The following is a 20,427-nucleotide window of genomic DNA, read 5'->3' as shown; positions in this document are numbered from 1 at the left end:
TGGTCCTCCTCAGTTTCTTATTATTTGCTCCATTTGCTCTGAATGCAAAGATATCAGTTTCTTATTAATGTGGCCTGAATGCAGTGAATCTTGTTTTGTTTTGTGGGTCTTTATTTTGTGCAATTTGATATTTATTCACTTTTGTGAACATGCTCTGAATGCAGAGATACATAGGATGTCAAATATATCGTTTTGTTTGTCTCCATTTTGTGCAGTTTGATATTTTTTAATTCACTTCCGTACATGCAGTTGTCATGGTCCTCAGTTTCATTCATGTGCCCTGAAATGCACTTTGCTCAATAAAGAGCAAAATGAGATTTTAAAGGCTTTAAAAAAAAAATCTTGGTTTGAATTCTATAAAAGTGGGTCGTGACTTAATGACCATGGGAAAATGTGGGTCCCAGAGTGAGACTAGTTGAGAACCCCTGGTTTAAAGCATCACGCTGGCTCGTAGAGATGTTTTCCATCTGAATGACTTGACTTACATGTGAGATGAGATGGCAGCTCTGGGCTCCTGCATGTAGAGCTCAGCGGTACATTCAGACTTCCCGTGTACGTTCTGAGCGACGGCCGTGTAGAAGCCCTCGGTGCTGCTGCTGACGTGGGCGATGACGAGCGAGTGGCGACCCCCCTCTTGAAGGATGCGGACGTTATCGCTCTCCTCCACTCGCGTCTCTGAAAGAAACGACAACGTGACACAACGGACGTGGCATCTCCTTCGGGTCATCGCTAAAGCGCCGTGCCGTGCGGTTGAGATTCTTACCAAAATGCATCCACGTGACTCGGGGAGCAGGTGACCCGCTCACCTTGCAGTCAAACCTGGCGGTGCGACCTTCGATGACCTCCAGGATGTCCAGTTTACGGGTGAACAGAGGCTCCTTGGATGGAGTGACCCTCAGGTTTGCGCTTGAGGTCAACTCCTCTGCGAAAGCAATTATGCACATTTTAAAGGGATAGTTCAACATTTTCCCTATAGTCTTAGGAGTAGGTACGTTATCTTTAATTGTAGGTGCAAGCTGTTTTTTAGAACGGCGGAGCAGAGCCGCGAGCTGCTCAGAGCTACGCTACGGAGGCTAATGGGATTTCTTGGTTTCCCTCATTAAACTCATCAAATACACAATCCAACAACTCCAAAACACTCTTGTGGACAAGTTGTGACCTGCACATTCACCACGTTATGAGATAATAACGGAACGTTACGAGGCAGAGTTGTTTTTGAGGCAAATGCAGAGACTGCTTGCTGAAAAACCGCCCCCGACAAGAACATGCATCAGTGGTTTTGCATGAATTTACCTTAAAATAGCTTGCACCGACAATTAAAGGTAACAAACCTACTCCTAAGACTATAGGGATTGTGGCAATGGGCCAATTTGCCAAAATGTAGAACTATCCCTTTAAAGGGTGACGTCAAATATATCAAATCTAATCAAATTTGGAATAAAAATCTGATGCAAGGTGTGAAATTTGAAATGATGCAGCCTATACTCTGTTTTTTTCCATCATCATCATATAAACAACCACAACCTACATGGCAGAGCTGGGAGGGACAGATATGAACTCCATTGTTTCTCAAAAAAAAAAAACACAGAGGCAACAGTGTTTGTGGTTTTACCTTTGGCAGTGCTTAGCTTGCAAGTGTATGTCCCACTATCATCCTCATGAACTGAATTTAGCAGCAGCCGGCACCTGAAAGAACACAGTCGCCTTAAAAAAAAGCATCCAGATTTATCTGGGACAATAACCCACTTTCCTGTATCCATTTTTCAGGCTCTTACATAATAAAACAATATCTACAATTAAGAACACAGGGACATCAGCAAAGGAGCTTTAATCAGTAATGAACCCACCTCTTTCCATCAAAGTGCATCTTACAGTTGAGCAGTGCCGGCTGGATCAGCTTCCCGTTGGACAGCCAGTCCACGTCCACGTTTGGCGGCCCCGCGACGAGACACTCGAACATGGCCGACTCTCCGGCCCGCACCGCCACGTCTTTTACGTCCTTTATGATTTTCAGCGTTTGTGCTGCAGCTGCGGATCAAAACACAAGAGGGGGGGGAAAACATTACAGGGTGTTTTATTCCAGCGGGATGAAACGACACGCGTTTTTGGTCTTTGGTTACTCACACGTGACCTCCACTCTGCACTCGGCCTGCTCGCTGCCATACTCGTTGATGATCTTGCAGACGTACGGCCCGGCGTCCGACCTCTGAGCCGAGCTGATTCTCAATTCGCTGGTGCCGTCATCCGTCTCCTGCGTGGCGAAGCGCCCCGCCGTCTTTATGGTGACTCTGTCCTTCAACCTGGGTCAATACAAAGTGGCTGTCACAGTCGTTTATACTCAGGTGTTTAACAGAGTGTGTATGTGTATGTGTATGTGTGTGTGTGTGTGTGTGGGTGACCTTGGCTGAGGTAATGGCTTCAGGTGTCTACTTAAGATGTCTGTTTGCAATAAAGCTTTCAGGGAAGGAGACTCACCAGTAAACCATGGGTTTGGGCTGCCCTCTGATCTTCGCCGAGATGACGACATCTTGACCCTCAATTATCCATTGGTCACATGGTGCCACCTTTAAAAGACACAATACAGTGTCTCTTTAGTTTAGAGTGCAGAAAAATACAAAAAAAAATCTTGATCAGGCCTGTAACCTGCTGTTTGGGGTCGATATTAGAATAGAAAGTGCACAGCAAAAACTCAAAATCTTTCCAAGAATATTTGTCTTATTTCTTGTCAAAATGTCTCAGTTCTATTCAAACTAATCTCTTTCCACTTAAAACAAGACTCGTCACCTAAAAATTAACTTGTTTTTAGATCATTTTCACTTGTTTTAAACAAATTTTCACTTGAAATAAGTAGAAAAATCTGCCAGTGAAAGCAAGTTTTTGTGCTTGTAATAAGAAAGAAAAACTTGCTCCACTGTCAGATTTTTCTACTTATTTCAAGTGAAAATATGTTTGAAAAAAGTAAAAAATGTCTTAAAAATAAGCTACTTTTTAATGTGATGAGTCTTATTTTAGGTATAATGAGATTTGTTTTGACTAGAAATGACATTTTGACTAAAAATAAGACAAATATACTTGGTAAGACATTTGAGTTTTTGCAGTGTGAAGCTCAGATCTAAAAAGTGAACCCATATTTCTACCTGAAACGATGGAAGCTCTTTAAAGTGGACACTTTTGCTCGGAGCTGGCAGGTCCCCGACCTCCATGGCCTCCTCCTGAGGGCTCAGGTACTCCTCATCTGACTGGCCCGGACTGCTGACCTCCAGGGAATCCGCTGCTTTTCCATAATGCGTGCGCGTGGGCTCTGGGGGGAACAGGTGAAGCCACAGACTTTCAACCCCTCTGCTGCTACGTCTAATTGACTTTTCCTCGGGTTCATGAAAATGTCAACTCTGATTTGCACACTCCGTAACTCCAGTAATTAAGTGCAAAATCTCTCTGAAATATGGTTTAGTGCCGGCGCCGGGGGTGGACTCGCTTAAACCTTTGGATGGGAACAGTCTGTCAGAGCTCTGATGTTTACAGTCTTCGCTCGCTCTTGAGATGACAACGATTTTCTGCCAAGATGGACAACTTGCTGGCAACCACGTGCACCCACTTCAACACACACATACGCATAGAAGTGACCGTAACCGAACAGATAATGAATTAATCCCTTAATCCCTGGCCCAATCATTCGCTTATTCCAGTCACAGTCACAGTGTCTCTGGACTCCTGGCAGTTTCTACACAAGTCAGAATGAATTCACAGCTGGGTGGAGAAATATAAAAAAAAAAAACACCACCACCCTGCTTCTCTTTCAGACTTGACTTCTGGCATGAGCAGATAACACAGTGGAAATGAATAAAAACCCATCAGTGGAACCGAATTAAGACGTGTCCTGCTTTGAGAGAACAAAAACAGCAGAGTGAATGGAAGTGTGTACAAATTACTTATTAAACTAACTCAACAGGCTGAAAGGAAGGGAAACAAGGTCATCTGCTGGAATAAATAGATGCTAAAAAAACTGTACACATCCAACAACTGAGCTATGGCGACAAAACAATCACTTCTAACCAAAAGACACAACTTAACTTCCATCGAGTGATTATATTAAGCATCATCCGGTGTGTTCGACTAAAAAAGGACAAAATAACAGAATAACCTACCGAGAGTCACATCTCTGAGCAGCGTCTGTGCACCGGGGGGATAACTCCCGGGAGTATTTACGTAAACCTGCCAACTCTTACACAACCGCTGCACAGTCTGAGCCCGCTAACCTTCCCTCTCCTCTCAGCCCTGTCCTCTACTCTCCTCTCTGCCTTCCGTCACTGTCATGTCCATCCTGAAGCTCCCACAGGAGCTGCTGGAAAGTTCAATATCGGGTGGATGAAGGCAATGGGAGTGTGAGATAAATAAAAATCTGGGAATTGTGAAGCTTTTTTGATATTTAAAAAAAAATAAAACACTATCAATCTCCTCCTTGATATAATCGGACATGTTTTCTAGTCTGTAAACCACTCTCTTCCGCTATTTGTCCGATTAAACCAGCGAAAATGACTCATAATCTCCCACCACACTTTGACAACTCCGACTCAAGGCATGAAATGTAGCGAGATAAAAAGAACTTGCAGCAGTAATCTCTCACAGGGGCATAAAGCAGACTGCAATTACCAGAGAGAACAAGAGGGGCGGCTAAAAATACTCCTTAGACTCCACAGGCCTAATATGGCAACGCAGGCCCCCGTGCTGCTGCTGCTGCTGCTGCTGGTTGAGACGGCACCGGAGCGTACGCACACATTTTGTTGACAAAAACCGGGGGAAGAGCAAGTTGAATCAACACTCAGGGAAGAGTTACAAACTTTTGCACACAATATAAACAACTCATCAACCGCGGGGCGCATTTCTAACCTGAACCGTCTCCAGGGGGAATATTTATTCTGTTCCTCCCTGATTCTGAATGCCACAGCTGCCTTTGAGACTCATGAGACCTCTGTGTGACGGGGGCAGCTCTGCGTTTTTTTTTTTTTTTTGTTGTTGTATTTTTTTGAATTCGCACCGAAGGGGAGCTGGATGCTTTTAAGAATTAATGGGTTGCTATGGAAACTATCGCTGCGAGGAGCCGCGGTCGGGATGCTGAGCTCCAGCAGGCCTTTGTAGTCATTAAGACAGAATGTCAGGCGGAGGAGGGCTGGCAGTGGATTAAAGCGGAGGTTCGTGTGTGTGAGTCAACATGTTCATGTGCCTCAGCCTCAGCCTTTGTCTTCATTTAAATCTGCGTTACAGTACGTCGTGCGATGCTTTTACAGCAAATTATGGGACGCTTTTCGCTTCCCCGGCATCTCACCTGACTGGATGTGGTGGATTTTGGCGCTGCAGGACGCTCGGCCCGCCGCGTTGACGGCCGCGACGCAGTACGAGCCGGCGCTGCTCGGCCTCATCTGCTTTATCAACAGACTGTGCCTCTCACCCTCGGCCTTCACCGCGTGGAAGGCGTCGCTCCGCAGCTCCACATTATTCTTCCTCCATGTCACTGAGGAAACAGGCAGCAGAGATGACAAACGGCCAGTAAAACCCTCCCACAGAAAACAACAAATATAGCACAATCCACCTTTTTCAGAGATGTGGAATGAATAGAGCTTTTTGTTTTTCTTCTTATTACATTTTTTTTTTTTAATTTTTACACAGATTATAAAACAGAATTTGATGTGCCCACATAAAAAAATGTTGTTTTCTACCACACATCTTACAGTTTTTCTATCCTGGTACTTGAGACACAATGACCACGACATGTAACTCATGCACTAACCCTTTAACTGTAACTGTAACTGTATAGAGTAAATTCTTCTGTTTTGTATGTAGACCACTGTATGTGCAACTTTGTGTTGGGTGGGATGTACACTGTGTATTTTGTTTTTGAGGGTAAAATACAGTAAAATATATTTCTTTTACAGTGTATTTGTGTGTTCTGAGTATAAAAACAATATTATATAATATAAAAAATACAAAATACAAAAAATATTTTACAACACACTTATGCATGTAATGTCTGTAGTAAGTCTAACACTGACCAAAAAAAAAGGCCTAAGTCAATATGATGAATGGAGAAGAAGTGTTTTCCATTCATCATAGTGTTTTACATTACATAAATGTCTATTATGCTGGTTTGTGTGTGTCATTTGAAAACAAAATACCATTTTGAGAAGAAATAACAGAAGTAAAGTTTCATTCTGCAGGAGAGAATTGTGTGGTTTTGCCCATTGTGTGTATGTGTGTGTTTTGGTTTGTGTGTAGAGTTCTGAGAGTATGAGGCACGTTTTCAGAAAATGTGTAAACAATCGAGAAAAACTGGAACAAAGATGTTCCTCAGATTCAGATTTTGTATCGTACTATTCCCGCCGCATTCAAAAAGCAACCACAAAACATAGACAAACTACGACGGGGTGATGTGAGTTGTACCTGTAGGGGGTGGGCTCCCAGTGATGATACATTTCAGTGTGACCTCTGAGCCGCTGCGTGCCGCCGTGTCCTCGATCGGCCTCTCAAACGCCGGGCCCTCAGCTGGCTCGTCGTCGGCAGACAGGTAGGAGTCATCGGAGGAGCCCCCTGGAGACCACAGGTCACCGTTTGTTCACTCTCTGCTCTGTCACCTGCTTTTCTAAATAGGTCAGGCTCCAAAATCAGTCTGGCTGCTTCCTTTCTTTCCTTTTTTTTTGGGTTCCTCGCATGAAATGAGTTCATTCATTAAGTCTAGACCCTGCAGCGACACTGCATGTGATTAATTTTCCACTGTGGACAATGAAACAGATACATCTTTTCATCTTCTCATCAACTCTGGTGCAGTTTTACTTTCCCTCCTTCTCAGAGCCAGCAGCTACGTCTTTACGCACCTCAGCTCTGCCTTCATTATTCATCATCCCTGGCTGCTGCGTGTTTAATTTAAGACTTTCACCCAGACGCTCATCAACAAACATGGTGAAAACATGTCCTACCTTCCTCCGGAGACCGGGGCTGAGCGGATCGACCTCTTTTGCTCCTGCGCGCTCTCCCCTCTTTCCTCCTCGTCCTGCTCCCCTCGTCGCCCCTGTCCGCGTCGCATTCTGTCTCCATGGGTTCGTCCTCCAGCAGGATGGTTGGGATGTTGACCTTCAGGGCCGGAGACGTCCGTCCCGCCTCCGCCTTCCTCCTCTTCAGCAGAGGGCTGATGGAGGGAGTGGGCGACGGGGTGAGCCGGGGGGGCTTGGGTGGATAATTGGACCACGGTTCCTTCGCTGTGATTGGGGACGCTCTCTTCCCACTTGGGCTGGCTGATCTGTGGTCTGTTTTGTTGTCCATCCTGTTGTCTCTCCGGTAGGAGGAGGAGGACGTGGATTTGTGGGACGAGGCAACAAGTGTGTCTTTGTCATCTGCTGAAGAGCTTTGTGTTTTTTCCCTGTGTGCAAAGACAAAAAAGCTGTTATGTAATACTGACAACATGTCACGTTAATGATTTTTAATAAAGTTTTTCAATTGTGTGAGGAAACTACTGAACTTAAAAGGACAATAAGCAAAAGTAATTCTCTAAAAAAGACACAAATTCATGAGTAAAGATCATCCTCAAACCTTGCGAGGCTTGTCCTTGTGGCTGTTGGCAATGGTTGCCCTGGTAACTGGTGAACTGGTGCCGTCTCCATGGTAACAGAGATTTTCCCTGTGCTTCCCTGTGATGAGCTGTCCGCAGCCTTCCCCTGCGAATCCGGCTGTGTCATCTTCTCCTTTCCAGGGTTGTTACTTTGATTCCCCAGGTCTGCGGCGCCTCGGGCCCCGGGTGAGAGCTGCACTCTGCCGTCCCCCTCCCTCCCTACAACTTTCCTCTCCTCCAGCGCTCGCTCCCTCGCCTCCAACTTTTTCACCACTTGCGGAGGGATGGGCTCTAGTTTGGCGGTGGTGGTCAGCCTCTCTTTCTGTGACAGCTGCTCGGTGGAATACGCCTTCTTCAAGCTGGGTTTCCCCACCAGTTTCTTGATCCTCTGGAGCTCCTCCGCAAACTTGCTCTGGTAGTTCTGGACCCTCTGGGAGTAGCTGGTCTTGTCCTCTAAAGACGAGGCCCGCTGCTTGAACGCCGCTCGTTTCTGGGATGCTGCGCCCTGCGACGCCCGGCCCTCCTCTTTCCCGGGGCCTCCTGTCTTCTTTCCGCCGCCGTTGTCATCCGAGTCGAAGGAAGCCGCCCTGCCGGCTCCTCCTGGCAGATCCACGCTTGACCTTCGCTCCTCGAAAGCGCGGACCCTGTCGAAGATCTTGGGCGCAGTGCGAGCCAGCTTGGGCGTCATTGTAACGCTGTTAACACCGGCTGACTGGTCTGCTTTAGAAGAGCAGGGATCTGAGGGTTTGGCTTTATCCAGGTCATGATTTGGGACACTGATGCTGTTTTTGTGTGTGGTGGGAGGTGGCTGGGGAGAAGACAGGGGGACGCGGGAGGAGAGCCCCTGTGATTCATCAGCAGTTTGAGTCCTGGAGGGGTGAGGATTCAGGGGAAATGGAGGTGTGAAGTTAGAGCTCTGGTGCAGTTGCCATAGATTTCGGAGGAGTCATAAAAAAGCTGATGAACGTCCCTTTGTGTCATTGTTGTCTTGTTATGTTTTCATATTTATCAGTGAGTCCCTTGTGTGTCATCTGTGCTCTTTTGTGTCTCATTTACAGAGAACAACACAAAAAACAATGCAAAATGCAATGGCAGAGAAAGGAATAAGAAATAACAGAAATAATGTTCCCACATATGAGATTTCTCTACAACTTTCAACAAACTTATTTCAACTGTGATGAAGTGGAAAAACCTCAAAGATACTAAACTGGAAATCAGAACTGCAGACTCACAAGAGACATGGACTTGTATAAAAGGTGCCCCCCCCCCCCTGCTTTAACTTCAAATTCAAAAAACATCATGCCAAAAAAAGAACCATGATCGTTAATTTCTGAGAATATTCATGCTAATATTAGCTTGGACCAAAGCCAGCGACCCATGCATGCCACAGCAAACCTATAAAGATGTGGTGTTAATCCAAACGTGAGGGGCTGCTCTGGAAAACATGCAGTGGGTAAAAAGAGTAATCACTTTTTTCAAGAAGTGCTGAATAATATGTCTGCAGGTTGTCCTCTCTAATGCCTAGAATAAATATCAGCAATGATATTTTGTGAGACTTGTTAGGTTGAAACCAAACCACACTCACACCAACAGAAACACTGAGTCAAAGGAAAGTGTGATATCTAAATAAAAATGGGCAATAACAACACTGGTTGAAAAAGGCTTGAACAAATGAAATAAGAATAAATAAATGAAAAACTTCTATAACTTACAACATATATATTACAATTACTGTATGTTGGGTCTATGGAGGATATAATGTCTTGTATTATGTGTCAGTTTTCTTTGCAATTTGGGGTTTGTGGCCAGTCTTTGTTGTATTGTGGAATCCTCAAATTAAAAAGCCATGTGCTATAACGGCATAGAAAATGTTCTCCCTCTGTAGAGGCTGAACATGCTCCCGTAGTAGTCGCTGCCCACAGAAACACTTTCCTCTGACCCCTGAACAGGCCGGGCCAGGTTAGCGTGAGACGCCCGGATCAGCGGTTCCACACCCAGGTGCCGGACAGGGGGGGCCCCCTCGGCGGGACCCCCGCCCAGAGCTTGCCTGGCTGGATTTGTGGGGTCCAAATGGGGCCCCGGGGGGCGGGAGCCCAAAGCGCGGAGCTCTCGCTCCACAACTGGGTCATAGGCGCCAGGGAGGGTGGCCCTGCGGTCTGAAGCATCGGGGTTATAGTCCATCAGCCGTCCTCCCTCACCTGCAGAGAGATGACGGACCACAGTCTAGTTATCACAACACTAACAACACAAAGTGCTTTAAAGGGATACTTCACCCAAAATCAACAATTCACCAATGTTCTACTCACCGTCATGCCAAGGAAGGGTTTGGAGAACTTTCAGAGTCATCAAAACGCTTTTGTTCCGGGGGGTCCGGCTGGCAACGGATTTCCATATAATGGCGGTGGATGGAGTTCACTTTTGAATCGTCCAAAACACACACTATGAAACATCCAGATACCTCCATACTGCTCATCTGTACTGACCCAAGTGTCCTGAAGCCGCCACATGAAAAAGTTGTTTGGAAAAAAATAATTTGTTCTCTGTTTTTATCCTTGTTGTAGCAGTAGCTCCCAGTGGCTGTTGATGTTTGTGCGCATGCAAGAGATTTGCTGCGAGATGTTGGTTCGTCATTGTACTGTAAACCATTGGATGTTTCATAGTGTGTGTTTCGGACGATTCAAAAGTGAGCACAATCCGTCGCCATTATATGAAAATCCGTAGCCAGCCGGACCCCCCATGGAACTCCAAAAGCATTTTGATGACTCCTTCCTCGGCATGACGGTGAGTAGAAAATTGGTGAATTATCGATTTTGGGTGAAGTATCCCTTTAAAGAAGAAAAATGTGTAATATAATAACAAAAAAAGAAACACTTTTAAATAAAAAGATGAATTAATTAAGTGAGAGTTGAAGCAATACAAAGAGCAAGAATCCTGAGTTGGCAGAAAAAGAGGTAGAGACGAGTGCAGGAAACTCATTAAAGATCAAAAGGGGAAAGATGGATAAAGAGTCTATTGATCGGCTGCAAACAGGAAATGAAACAAATGCATGGGCTACGTTGCGGAACGTGCACCACTTAAACTGATCCTCCTCCCCCCCATCACAAATCAGGTAGTGATTGACGTTTTAGTGATGAGCGACGGAGACAGGAATGCTTTGGCAGCGAAAAAGGAAAAGAACAGTCAGCATCTTTCATTCACCACGGAAACCTTGAAACAGCACGCAGCGACGGAGCCGAGGATGTAAAACGACAATCACAAGTGAGACTGACTCAGCAAACGCCGTCGTAAAAACCAACTACATGGGTTCTTCATGAGAAGGAACAAAAGAGGGAAAACATGGCGCACCACTTCAAGGCCTTGAAATACTGAGCTTTGTTTCCCTGCGAGGTTGGACACCACCTTTCATTTTACTCCACGGCAGAAGAGGCAGATCAGGCTTTTAGTGCGAGTGGTGTGAAGCTAATGGATAGTGTAATTCTCACAGACAGCCATGTCTCATACGTGTCCTCCAGATCTGAACAAGGTCCATCTGGAGTGACACTAAAATGAGTAATACATCATGTGGGAAGAAATCGCATCTTGTTTGTCTCCAACAAGCCTCTCCAGCTTCTGTATGCAACGGCAGGGAAAACAGAATCTGTTTGAACAAATGATGTATCACCTCATCCCTCCCTCATCTGATATTCTCTTTCTGCCTCTTTTTTTTTTCTTTTTTTTTTAGTTGCTTATGTCTAGAGGGACGTGATGAGGGTGTAGTCAGCCCGCCAACACGAAAGCTTAGAAAGTGCAAACACCGTGTACGGGCGAGGGAAGAATATAAAACGTCTTTGTGCTAGCTAGAGGAGAAGGGTGTCAATATTTCTGATCTATATTCAGACATCCTGTTGCCTGGTTGGGAGCGGGTGCTGAGGCCATGCAGGTCCTGTGACGCCAATGCACCGACGCCACTTTAGCAAATGAGTAAATGTTCTTTTGGGAATCCGTTTCATCTATGCAACACTAACAGGAAAAGCCTAATTAGATCCTAATTGGCTAATGCCTGCTGCTGCTGATCAAATCCTTTCTGCATTTGAATTTTAAGAGAACAAGAGTGAGTCAATCGACGATTATTTGCCTCCATTCTTTAAATATATTTAACAAAGAAAGAGACTCAGGGAGATTAAACACATTGTTGGTGGGACTGTCCTGGCAGGATAACAGCACCAAAGGGAAATTAATTGACTTTGTTTCATAACTGATTCATTTAAGCTGTTTGTGATGATTGAGTCATATATTTTGTTTTACGGTGTTTTGTTGGGCAAGTAATCAAATGTACTCATTGTTTTAATTGGAATTTAACAGCCTTCATTATTAACAGATTGATTAAAAACAAGTTAATCTATACAATAATTATTAGTCGCTCTCTGAGAGGAATTTTGTTTGTTTTGTGTCTGAATCCCAGAGATCGAAAGACGTAAAACCAAAAAAAAGTGGAGTTAAGCCTCAAACTGGAGAAGATGGGAGAAAAAAAAGAAAAGAAAATATTGCTCTACATTTGCATCCCAGATAAATTAAACTGGCAAATCACGAAATACTAAAAAAAAAAAAAAAAAAAAACACTGATATGAGCCTCAGCCTCATTTCAGCTTCAGTTTTCTGGGCTGTTGGTTCCCTGTGGGGAGACACACACAGTGAGATCCAGACCTGAGACAGGTTCCCTGCTGGAAACTAGGGCAGTGTGTCACAATGTTGCATCACACCATGAGCGATTAATGCATTCTGCCATATCGGATTTCATCCAACGCACGTCTCGGGCCAAGACGATAACGACCGTCCATTAAATCTATCAATCCACGCTGAATCATAATTTTGTAGAAGTGTGTTTTTGGCAGTGATGTTGTTGCTGCACTAAATCATATTGACGATCAGCACATAAATAAGGATTCAGAGCTGCTGAACATGTGCAGACTGAACTCACAGACCCCTTTTTTTAATTTACTGTATCATCCCCTGGAAGGATCCCGTTTCACTTCTAATAATATAAATTAATTAGAATAAAGATTTTAGATGGATTACCTGAAGGTCCTCTCCCTCCTGTCTTGTCTTGGTGCCTCCCGGGCCCTCCTTTGGTTTCCATCTGAGGTTCAGTGGTCTCATCCTCCGTGGTCTCAGAGTCTGGAATAAAGAGCAGTGAGACGCACATATGGGTGAAGGTGGAAGGTGTGAATTAAAGGAAACTGAGGTAGAAGGGGGGGGAAGAGGAGGCTGAAAGCAACAACAGAGTCCGGGTGAAAATGACACTTCAGATTTGCTTAGCAGCGCACACTTTGATGGGTCCTTGAAAAGAGCCGCAGAGAGCCCCCAGAGTGAAATAAATGGGTTGAAGCTCGAGCGTGACATGAAGCCAGCTGTGGCTTATAAAAATACACAGCTGATACATGGAGGAGAGCGGTATGTATAAACGCTCTTCCCTCAGGTCTGAATCCATTTGACTTTGGTAATAAAACAGCAGGGTGAAGTGAAAATACTGAGCCCCATTTGTTTCTTTTCTTTTTTCTTTTTTACCTTAATCGATTAAAGGGAAAAAAATGTAATAACATCTAATTTCACTTATTTATTATCCATTATCGCATCTGAAACACATCACCTCTTCACCACAGCAAATTTAAAGGTCCCCTATAGTAAAAAGGCCGAAGTCTAAGACTGTCAAAGTGTCAAAGTGCTCAGTCCACAGAGAGATGCTCACGGCCTGCACTGAGGCTGAGCCTTACAGTAAAATGATGCACTCATACTGTAGCAAAAGAAGCAAAATGAACTATGGGATGCACATTGATCAGTGGAAGTACTTCAACATGAATAGATATGGCAACCATTTAGAAGATAGAAAAGAAAACGAAACCACAAAAATCTTATGTGTATGCACAAAGAAAGAGAAGTGCAATATTCATTCGACTATGGAGAGGAAGAAAAACACTAAAACAAACATCAAATATCATAAAAACTGACTTTATATATGAAGAAGAGGGGAAAGAAACAATAAAAGGAAGAAGCCACAGACAGGGTCATAATAAACTGCCTGAAACCACATCTCTGTGGCTGAAATCACATTACATCAGCAGGATGGACAGATGAAGTCAGCGAGAGATGGATGGGAAGAGAGAGGAAGAGAAAAAAACTACTGAAAAACAAAAACACAGGCAGGGGATGAATAAAGACAGGCAGGTTTACCATAGCTTTGCTTTCGGCAGGAGCGGAAAACTTCGCTTCCATAGTGGCAGCAAGAGAGGGCAGACGGGAGAGCACCGTTACTATGGAAACCACCATCTCTCTCACCCACACGACCAATCCTCTTCGTACCCATTAGAGTCTAAAAAATCACCAGCCAAACTGCTGGGTGGCTGACAGATATGTTTACTGGTTAGAGAGCTCGTTGGAAGAGGAGGAGGAGGAGGAGTAGGAGGAGGAGGAGGAGGAGGAGGAGGAGCGACAACAACCACAAAAAGCAGGTTGCACCTCCTCGCGTCTCACATCAAGTCACATCCTGATTAGATCATTCCAGAAAGTAAGAAAGCCAGTGTAACATGAACAATCACCGTATGTGTGTGTGTTGTTTTCATGGTTGTGGGTAATGTAGATCCACCCATTTGTGTCAAATGAAGTTAAATAGCTCGGGGAATCAATTCAGCCAGGTAATTATGAGGAGATATACTTTATTTCTCACTGTTCAGCCTGGATTTGAGTGTAAATATGGTTTGTGGAGTGGAGTGCAGTACAGCTAGCCTCTGTTTTGGCTTGGATCACAGTCTGTTTAAATATTGACAAATATTCCACCATAAAACACCCAGGCCAGACATTATTCACTCAGAGATTTTATGCAGAGAGGCAAGAGCGTTATTACTAAAATATTGCTTTGTGGGGGTGGATGTACAATAATAAAACCCACTGTCGTTGCAAGCAGTCAGGCAGTAAAAACATGAATTCGCTGAAGTAATATAGATGTTCTACAACAGCAACTTCCATATATAAGAGAGTTATTAGAGGAATAAATCAAAGTGAAGCACATGCTGGATAAAAACACAAAGGAAAAGGCCTGAGGACAAAAAAAAGAGGCATAAAGCTACTTTACTTTGGGTTTTCAACAGAGAAAGAAAAAAGAATAGACAATAGAGTACAAGAGAATTGGTGTAAAGCTCATACTGACAACACACCATGGGTAAATCTGCCAAATGTCCGTGTGGAATGCCCAGTTCTCTGAAACAAGATACAAAAGTACAATGCATTATTCAACAGTGAACTCAGCCAAAAGATTCAGCTTCACACAAAACAGTAAAAAAAGGTCGTTTTTACCCAGAAGTCCTGCTGTTGTCACATCCTTAACTCTAAGCAGTACAATGCAGGACTCGCAGCCTGATACAATACAACTTATATAGACTTTATTGGCTGCACTATCATAACGACATGTGGTGGTGCGTTCATGACCGTGGGAACAGCCTGTGTGAGAAAATAAAGCCATCTCAAAAGGTCAAGTTTCTCAATTTGCTGGGAGACTGATAAAGCTCCATGAAAGTTAGTAAATGGGCTTTTGTGTTCCAAGTTTAGATTCATAATAAAAGAAAAAAAAAAATCACACGAGTGGCATGTAAATACTGTTTCTACTGGTGGAGGGCATGCTTTTCTTTTTCTTTTTCTTTGAAATTATCTCATAGTTTGCACTCTGGATCATCTCTCATCCACTTTTACATTTAATCAATCTTAAAAATAAGTCAGCACATGTTAATACTGACAAAAACTCACTGGAAAAAATGTGAATAGACTTTTATCAGCATAATCGTGATAAGACTGCACTGCCACTCCGGTGATGACAACTTCGATCTGTGATAACATAAATATCTTAAATGAAAATACAAAATCTGACAAACTCTCCACGCGTGGTTTAAAGTGAGTGTCGGTGCTGAGGAAGCAGATGGCGAAGCTGCTTCTTGGACAGCCTGTCAATCAGCACCAAGGAGAGCTCCTCAGAATGACTCACTGCTTTGCAGCGAATGGAAAAGGAGCAGAAAGTGCAAACTGAAATGACTCATTTCACACTCATTTCCCCCTACGTTCGCTGCGCACTCCCCATTGGTTAATGCCTTTTTCGTGTCAGGCAATTTGATTAACTGTTGCCTGGTGGTAACTGTTCTTTGACAGACTCGGCTAGAAGCTTCCATCGTTGTCGTGATCTCCATTGTTACGGCCTCGAGGCAATCGTATCAGCAGAGCCCAGCTATGAACATCATCCTTTTAGAAAAGGGGGCTGAATTTGGCAAATACTTCAAATAAAAATGATTCTATGGGTATAATCCAAATCCTGGCAGTATTATTCCAACAAATCTGCTGCTGGAAGCAAAAGGACACATCTCCAGGGTTTGATATTGATGCAGAATTCAGAGGAGGCAAAGCGGCCATCAGAAACCAGCTTTGCTTACTTCTGAGCCACTGTGACCGTCTGCCCTGATTCTGGTTTCTCCACGGAGTGTAGCCTACTGACACACTTTTCAATATGCTCTGAATTTTACAGGGAGGGGGGGACCTGTTTATATGAATTACTTATTAAACAACAAAGCTGTCACAGATGCCAAGGCAGGATGCATATTTCACCACACGGACCCAGAGACACAGAGGGAAGCGGAGCAGGAATTTGGACCGTTTGATGTCATATGAAAGTGGATCACTGTGCCGCTTCAGTTTTGCTTTTTAAAAAAAGATTTTCAGTTTTTCAGACTGGGCATCAAAACATTTTTTTTCCTATCTGGTAAGAGTTGAATTTCTTTGTTAGGTTATCCTCACATCACATGCATTCGCTCCATTAGCATTTACCCAAGAGAATTACAGTAAATGCTGTCGTTATTGATAATACACTTCCTAAAATGTTAATTTATCGATTACAAAGTAACAGATTTGCATCTCGTAATCAAGTAAAGGGTGTGGTATGACATCTCAATATGTAAAAAGATACTATTCTATGAAGAACAAGCCAGATACAGCAAAACAACATCATCATTAAATGCACTTTATCCTCCATTAAGGAGCAAACTCACCTGAAATCTCTTCTTGGACCAGATTTTCTTCATCTTAAAGAAGTGGGTCAATGTGAAACGTGAACGATTACCTGTGGCATGGGCTCACCGAAAAATCCCTACAACCCAAAAAAGCCCAGGGTGTGGCATTAATGAAAAAATATGCAAAAAAAAAAAAGAAAAAAGATTCAAAACAGGATTCAGCTGCCTTTTGTTGCGTGGGTGTGTTTATTCTCCGGTCTGGCAGATAGATAGAGAGATAGAGAGAGAGACGGAGGGGAAAATGAGAGAGTGAAAGAAAGAAAGAGAGAGGAGGATGCACATAAACCGAAGCCAGGTGTCTTTGTGTCGGAGTGTGTATCCGCTGATGTGAACAGCGTCCCTCTCTGACGTAGAGGCTGCCGTTAGAGGGGCAATTCTCAGCTGGTTTGTCCGACTCCCCCCCTCCTCCTCCTCCTCCCCACCTCCTCCTCCTCCTGCTTTGCCGGTTCTGCCTCGACGAGAGCGCACACTCGGAACGAGAGGAGGTGGGGGTTGGAAGTCTGAGCAGAAAAGGGGGTGTGTTGGTCTTGATTGCAGTGATGAGAGTGGAGAATAAGAGGAGGTGGAAAGAAAATTAGGAAGAAAACAACTGGCTTCAGCAGAGTGTGTTGACTTTTTCTTTTTTTTCCCCCCCTGAGCAGCAGGAACGAAAGAAGAGAGAGAGAAAGAGAGAAAGAGAGGGAGGCAATGAAAGGAATCAGAGAGGGGGGAGACAAAGAGAAGAGACAAGAGCGCGGAGGCGAGAGCAAGACACAAGCAGCATGGAGGGGGGAAAGAGTCACGGGGGAGGAGGCGAAGCAAGAGAGACAGAGGGGATGAAATGGCTGGACATAAAAGAAGAAGAGGTGAAATATATCTGTTTTTTTTAAATAAATAATATGAATACAGGTCCCCTGAATATGAACAGAAACCCTTCTCAGCTTCTCAGTCTATTCTCCTCTCTTTGTTTTCCTCTCTGCATCAGGACGCAGCCTCCAGCACAACCCAGAACCAATCAATTATTTATCTAGATTCCATGTCTGTGAGCTTTAACCAGTGATAGGGTCATGCCTCCACCTGCCACCGGCTGTTTGGACGGGAACGGCAAACATACACATCTCTCCCCTGTGGATTTCAGCTCGGTGCAAATCAAGCTCCGTCGGTTTGTCTGTCAAATGACCTAAATATACAGCAAAGAGGTTTGTTGCAATTTCCCAAAGCAACAACGTCTTCAAATTGCTTCCCCACCCCCCTCTAAGCAATAATAATAATAATAATAAAAAAGATGACATTTATGATAATACACCGCAGAGAAGAACAGGAAATTGGAACAAGCGAATGTTAAATAACTGACTGGCTCCTCATGTTGTGGTTGTTTAACTGTTGTCCTCCTGGGTCAAGGAAGGAAGGAGGAAAGGAAGGAAGGACAAAGGGAAAGATGGGAGGTAAGAATGAAGGGGAAAAGGAAGATAAGATAGACTAGAAGGAAGGAGGGAATGAACAAATTGGGTCAATTGGGTCAAAAAGGAAGGAAGAAGGAAGGAAGCAAGGGAGGGAAAAAGGATTGTGGAAAGAAAGATGGAGGGAGGGAACAGATTCGTTCAAGGAAGGAAGAAGAAGGGAAAGAAGGAAGGGGAAAAAGGAAGGGAAGAAAAATGGAGAGAGGGAACAGATCAGGTCAATTGGATCTAAAGAGGAAGGAAGAAGAAGTAAGGACGAAGGGAAGGAAGGAAGGAGGGGAGGATGGAGGAAGGGAACAGATAGGGTCAATTTGACCCAGAAAGACAACAGGAGTGAGAGCGATGGGGGAAAAAAAGCCAAAAACACAACATTAGCATATTTTCACTTTGAAAAGTTGATACCACAAACAGCATGAAAGGAAACAGCAAAGTGTTGCTTAGATATCTCCTTCACTCCTCCATCCCATCCTGTCTCATCCTCATCTCACTGAACCAGTATTGATGCCATCTACCTCCATAGACAGGCCTGTGTAAATCAGACAAAGGGAATAAAACCGAGCACTCTGCTCCAAATGTCTGATTTGTTGGGCAAACAGCTTCCCACCCCGTCGCTGCTGCTGCTTCAAACGCCTCTGTCTGGCTCTAATTCGCACTCTGACACACCATAATTGTTCTTTCAGACACATCTGTGCCCCCTCCACACACACCGACACACAGACACACACACACCTCCTCCATCAAACAGATCTAAAAATAATTAAGAGGCAGACCCAGATCTCACTCTCCAACTAATAACCCAGAATCCTCATCTACATATCAGCACGGTGTACGGAGGTGCCCTTTAGCATCGTTAAGTGAGGCATGTGACTGTTTATGGCCTATAGAATCAATATGGAAGATTTACGCCTGCCGTGGAACTTGTTTGGTGAATGTGGATTTTGATTTTGATTCTGGATCATACGCTTTTTTCTTTTTTTTTGTTGTCATTCATCTGACAATCACTAACGCTCACCCTCTCCTGACTGGAGATGAACCCAGAAGCGGCGGATCTCGATTTGCACTTGTTATTTTAACAAACCTCCCTCTCTTCACCCTCAGCCCGCCTCGCACTCCTCCTCCATCCGTCACCGGTGAGAGGCATTCGGTCCGGCACAGAGTGCAGCAATCAATACCGATGCTTTATGCGTGATACGGGATACACCCCCAAGTAACAGTTCAAACGCCCCCCCCCTCCCACTCCCCTTCCTCTCCTCTCCTCTCCTCCCCGCCGGATCAATAAGCCCATCATAACACAAGATTCCATGACCATCATCCGCTGAGAGGCCAGATACGGTGGCACAGCTTCCATTTCATGCTGCATGGAAAGATCTCTCATGAGGGTTTTTTTTTTTTCGCCTGCTAAAAGCCACGGCGACTCGACTTCAACCGAGCATCTGCCTGGGATATCAAACAATATCAGCCATTAAGAAAAGATAATTAGATTCTGCTGGTGCATGTCATTTATCTTACTCTGAGTTTGGATCGCGTGATGGTTCAGAATCAGGAGGCCACACGGTCCTCGGTGCTGCTTCAGACTTCAGTATTAGTGTTTCCTCATCCACAGCTACAAAACCAGGCATCTTTCAATCTCAGCACAGATGGAGGAATCATAGACACCTAATGAACATTAGAAAGACTTTGGACAGATGCAAATTGGACCACGCTATAGTTTAATTATCTTAAAAACAACGTCGAGAGAGTAAGCAGACTTCACGGAAACCCATTGATTTTGTGACAGAGGCTGCTTTCTGCCGAGCAGCGTTGATGAATGCCTCCAAGGCATACAGCTTTATCAGCAGCAAGTCTGCCATCATCTCCCCACAAAGGAAAAAAACTGCTTCTGCTGCTGTGATCAGATCACGCTGCTTCTGCATCAAATCTGGTCACATCAAACCAGATGTAACTTTGTTTTTTTAATATAGAAGCTCTGCCTGGACTGTGTGATTTCCTGGAGATAACCTATGGCCACCTGTTAATCTAATGATGGTGCACTTTTCGCCATTGTTCATGCACATTGTTGGCAAAGAGAAAAGTTTTAAGAGGAACTATAAGAGAATGCATTTCCTGAAGGAAATACGGGTAAGGACAACATTTGGGAAAGCAGCACATGCATGCTCCAGTGGTCCGAAACTCCACGAGCAAAAATAACCTCAGAGAAATAATGAGTTCATGCCATCTCTGAATGATTTTTCTTTTTTAAAAAGAAACAAAAATATATCAATGTCAAGTTGCATAAAGACAAAGAGTAATTCGTCTGATTTCTAGTGTTTGG

At 44.2% G+C, this 20,427-nt stretch overlaps 1 protein-coding gene across 1 annotated transcript in view; it reads right to left on the bottom strand.

Annotated features, from left to right (window-relative positions):
- Nucleotides 1-20,427, bottom strand: part of spega (striated muscle enriched protein kinase a) — a 50,474-nt gene that overhangs the window by 19,518 nt on the left and 10,529 nt on the right. Inside the window, exons 3-15 of the mRNA XM_083990714.1 lie at nucleotides 12,653-12,751; nucleotides 9,645-9,795; nucleotides 7,579-8,466; nucleotides 6,969-7,408; nucleotides 6,436-6,582; nucleotides 5,324-5,509; nucleotides 3,138-3,301; nucleotides 2,476-2,564; nucleotides 2,125-2,300; nucleotides 1,848-2,028; nucleotides 1,613-1,686; nucleotides 764-922; nucleotides 486-675 (exon numbers count right to left, since the gene is read on the bottom strand). Of these exons, the coding sequence (XP_083846840.1) occupies nucleotides 486-675; nucleotides 764-922; nucleotides 1,613-1,686; nucleotides 1,848-2,028; nucleotides 2,125-2,300; nucleotides 2,476-2,564; nucleotides 3,138-3,301; nucleotides 5,324-5,509; nucleotides 6,436-6,582; nucleotides 6,969-7,408; nucleotides 7,579-8,466; nucleotides 9,645-9,795; nucleotides 12,653-12,751 (2,944 nt within the window). The remainder of the gene's footprint in view (nucleotides 1-485; nucleotides 676-763; nucleotides 923-1,612; nucleotides 1,687-1,847; nucleotides 2,029-2,124; nucleotides 2,301-2,475; nucleotides 2,565-3,137; nucleotides 3,302-5,323; nucleotides 5,510-6,435; nucleotides 6,583-6,968; nucleotides 7,409-7,578; nucleotides 8,467-9,644; nucleotides 9,796-12,652; nucleotides 12,752-20,427) is intronic.

This window comes from Trachurus trachurus, assembly GCF_905171665.1.
Source record: "Trachurus trachurus genome assembly, chromosome: 2".
NCBI classification, from domain to species: Eukaryota; Metazoa; Chordata; class Actinopteri; order Carangiformes; family Carangidae; genus Trachurus; species Trachurus trachurus.
Note: the sequence above shows the minus strand (reverse complement) of the source record. Positions and strands in the feature narration are given on the sequence as shown.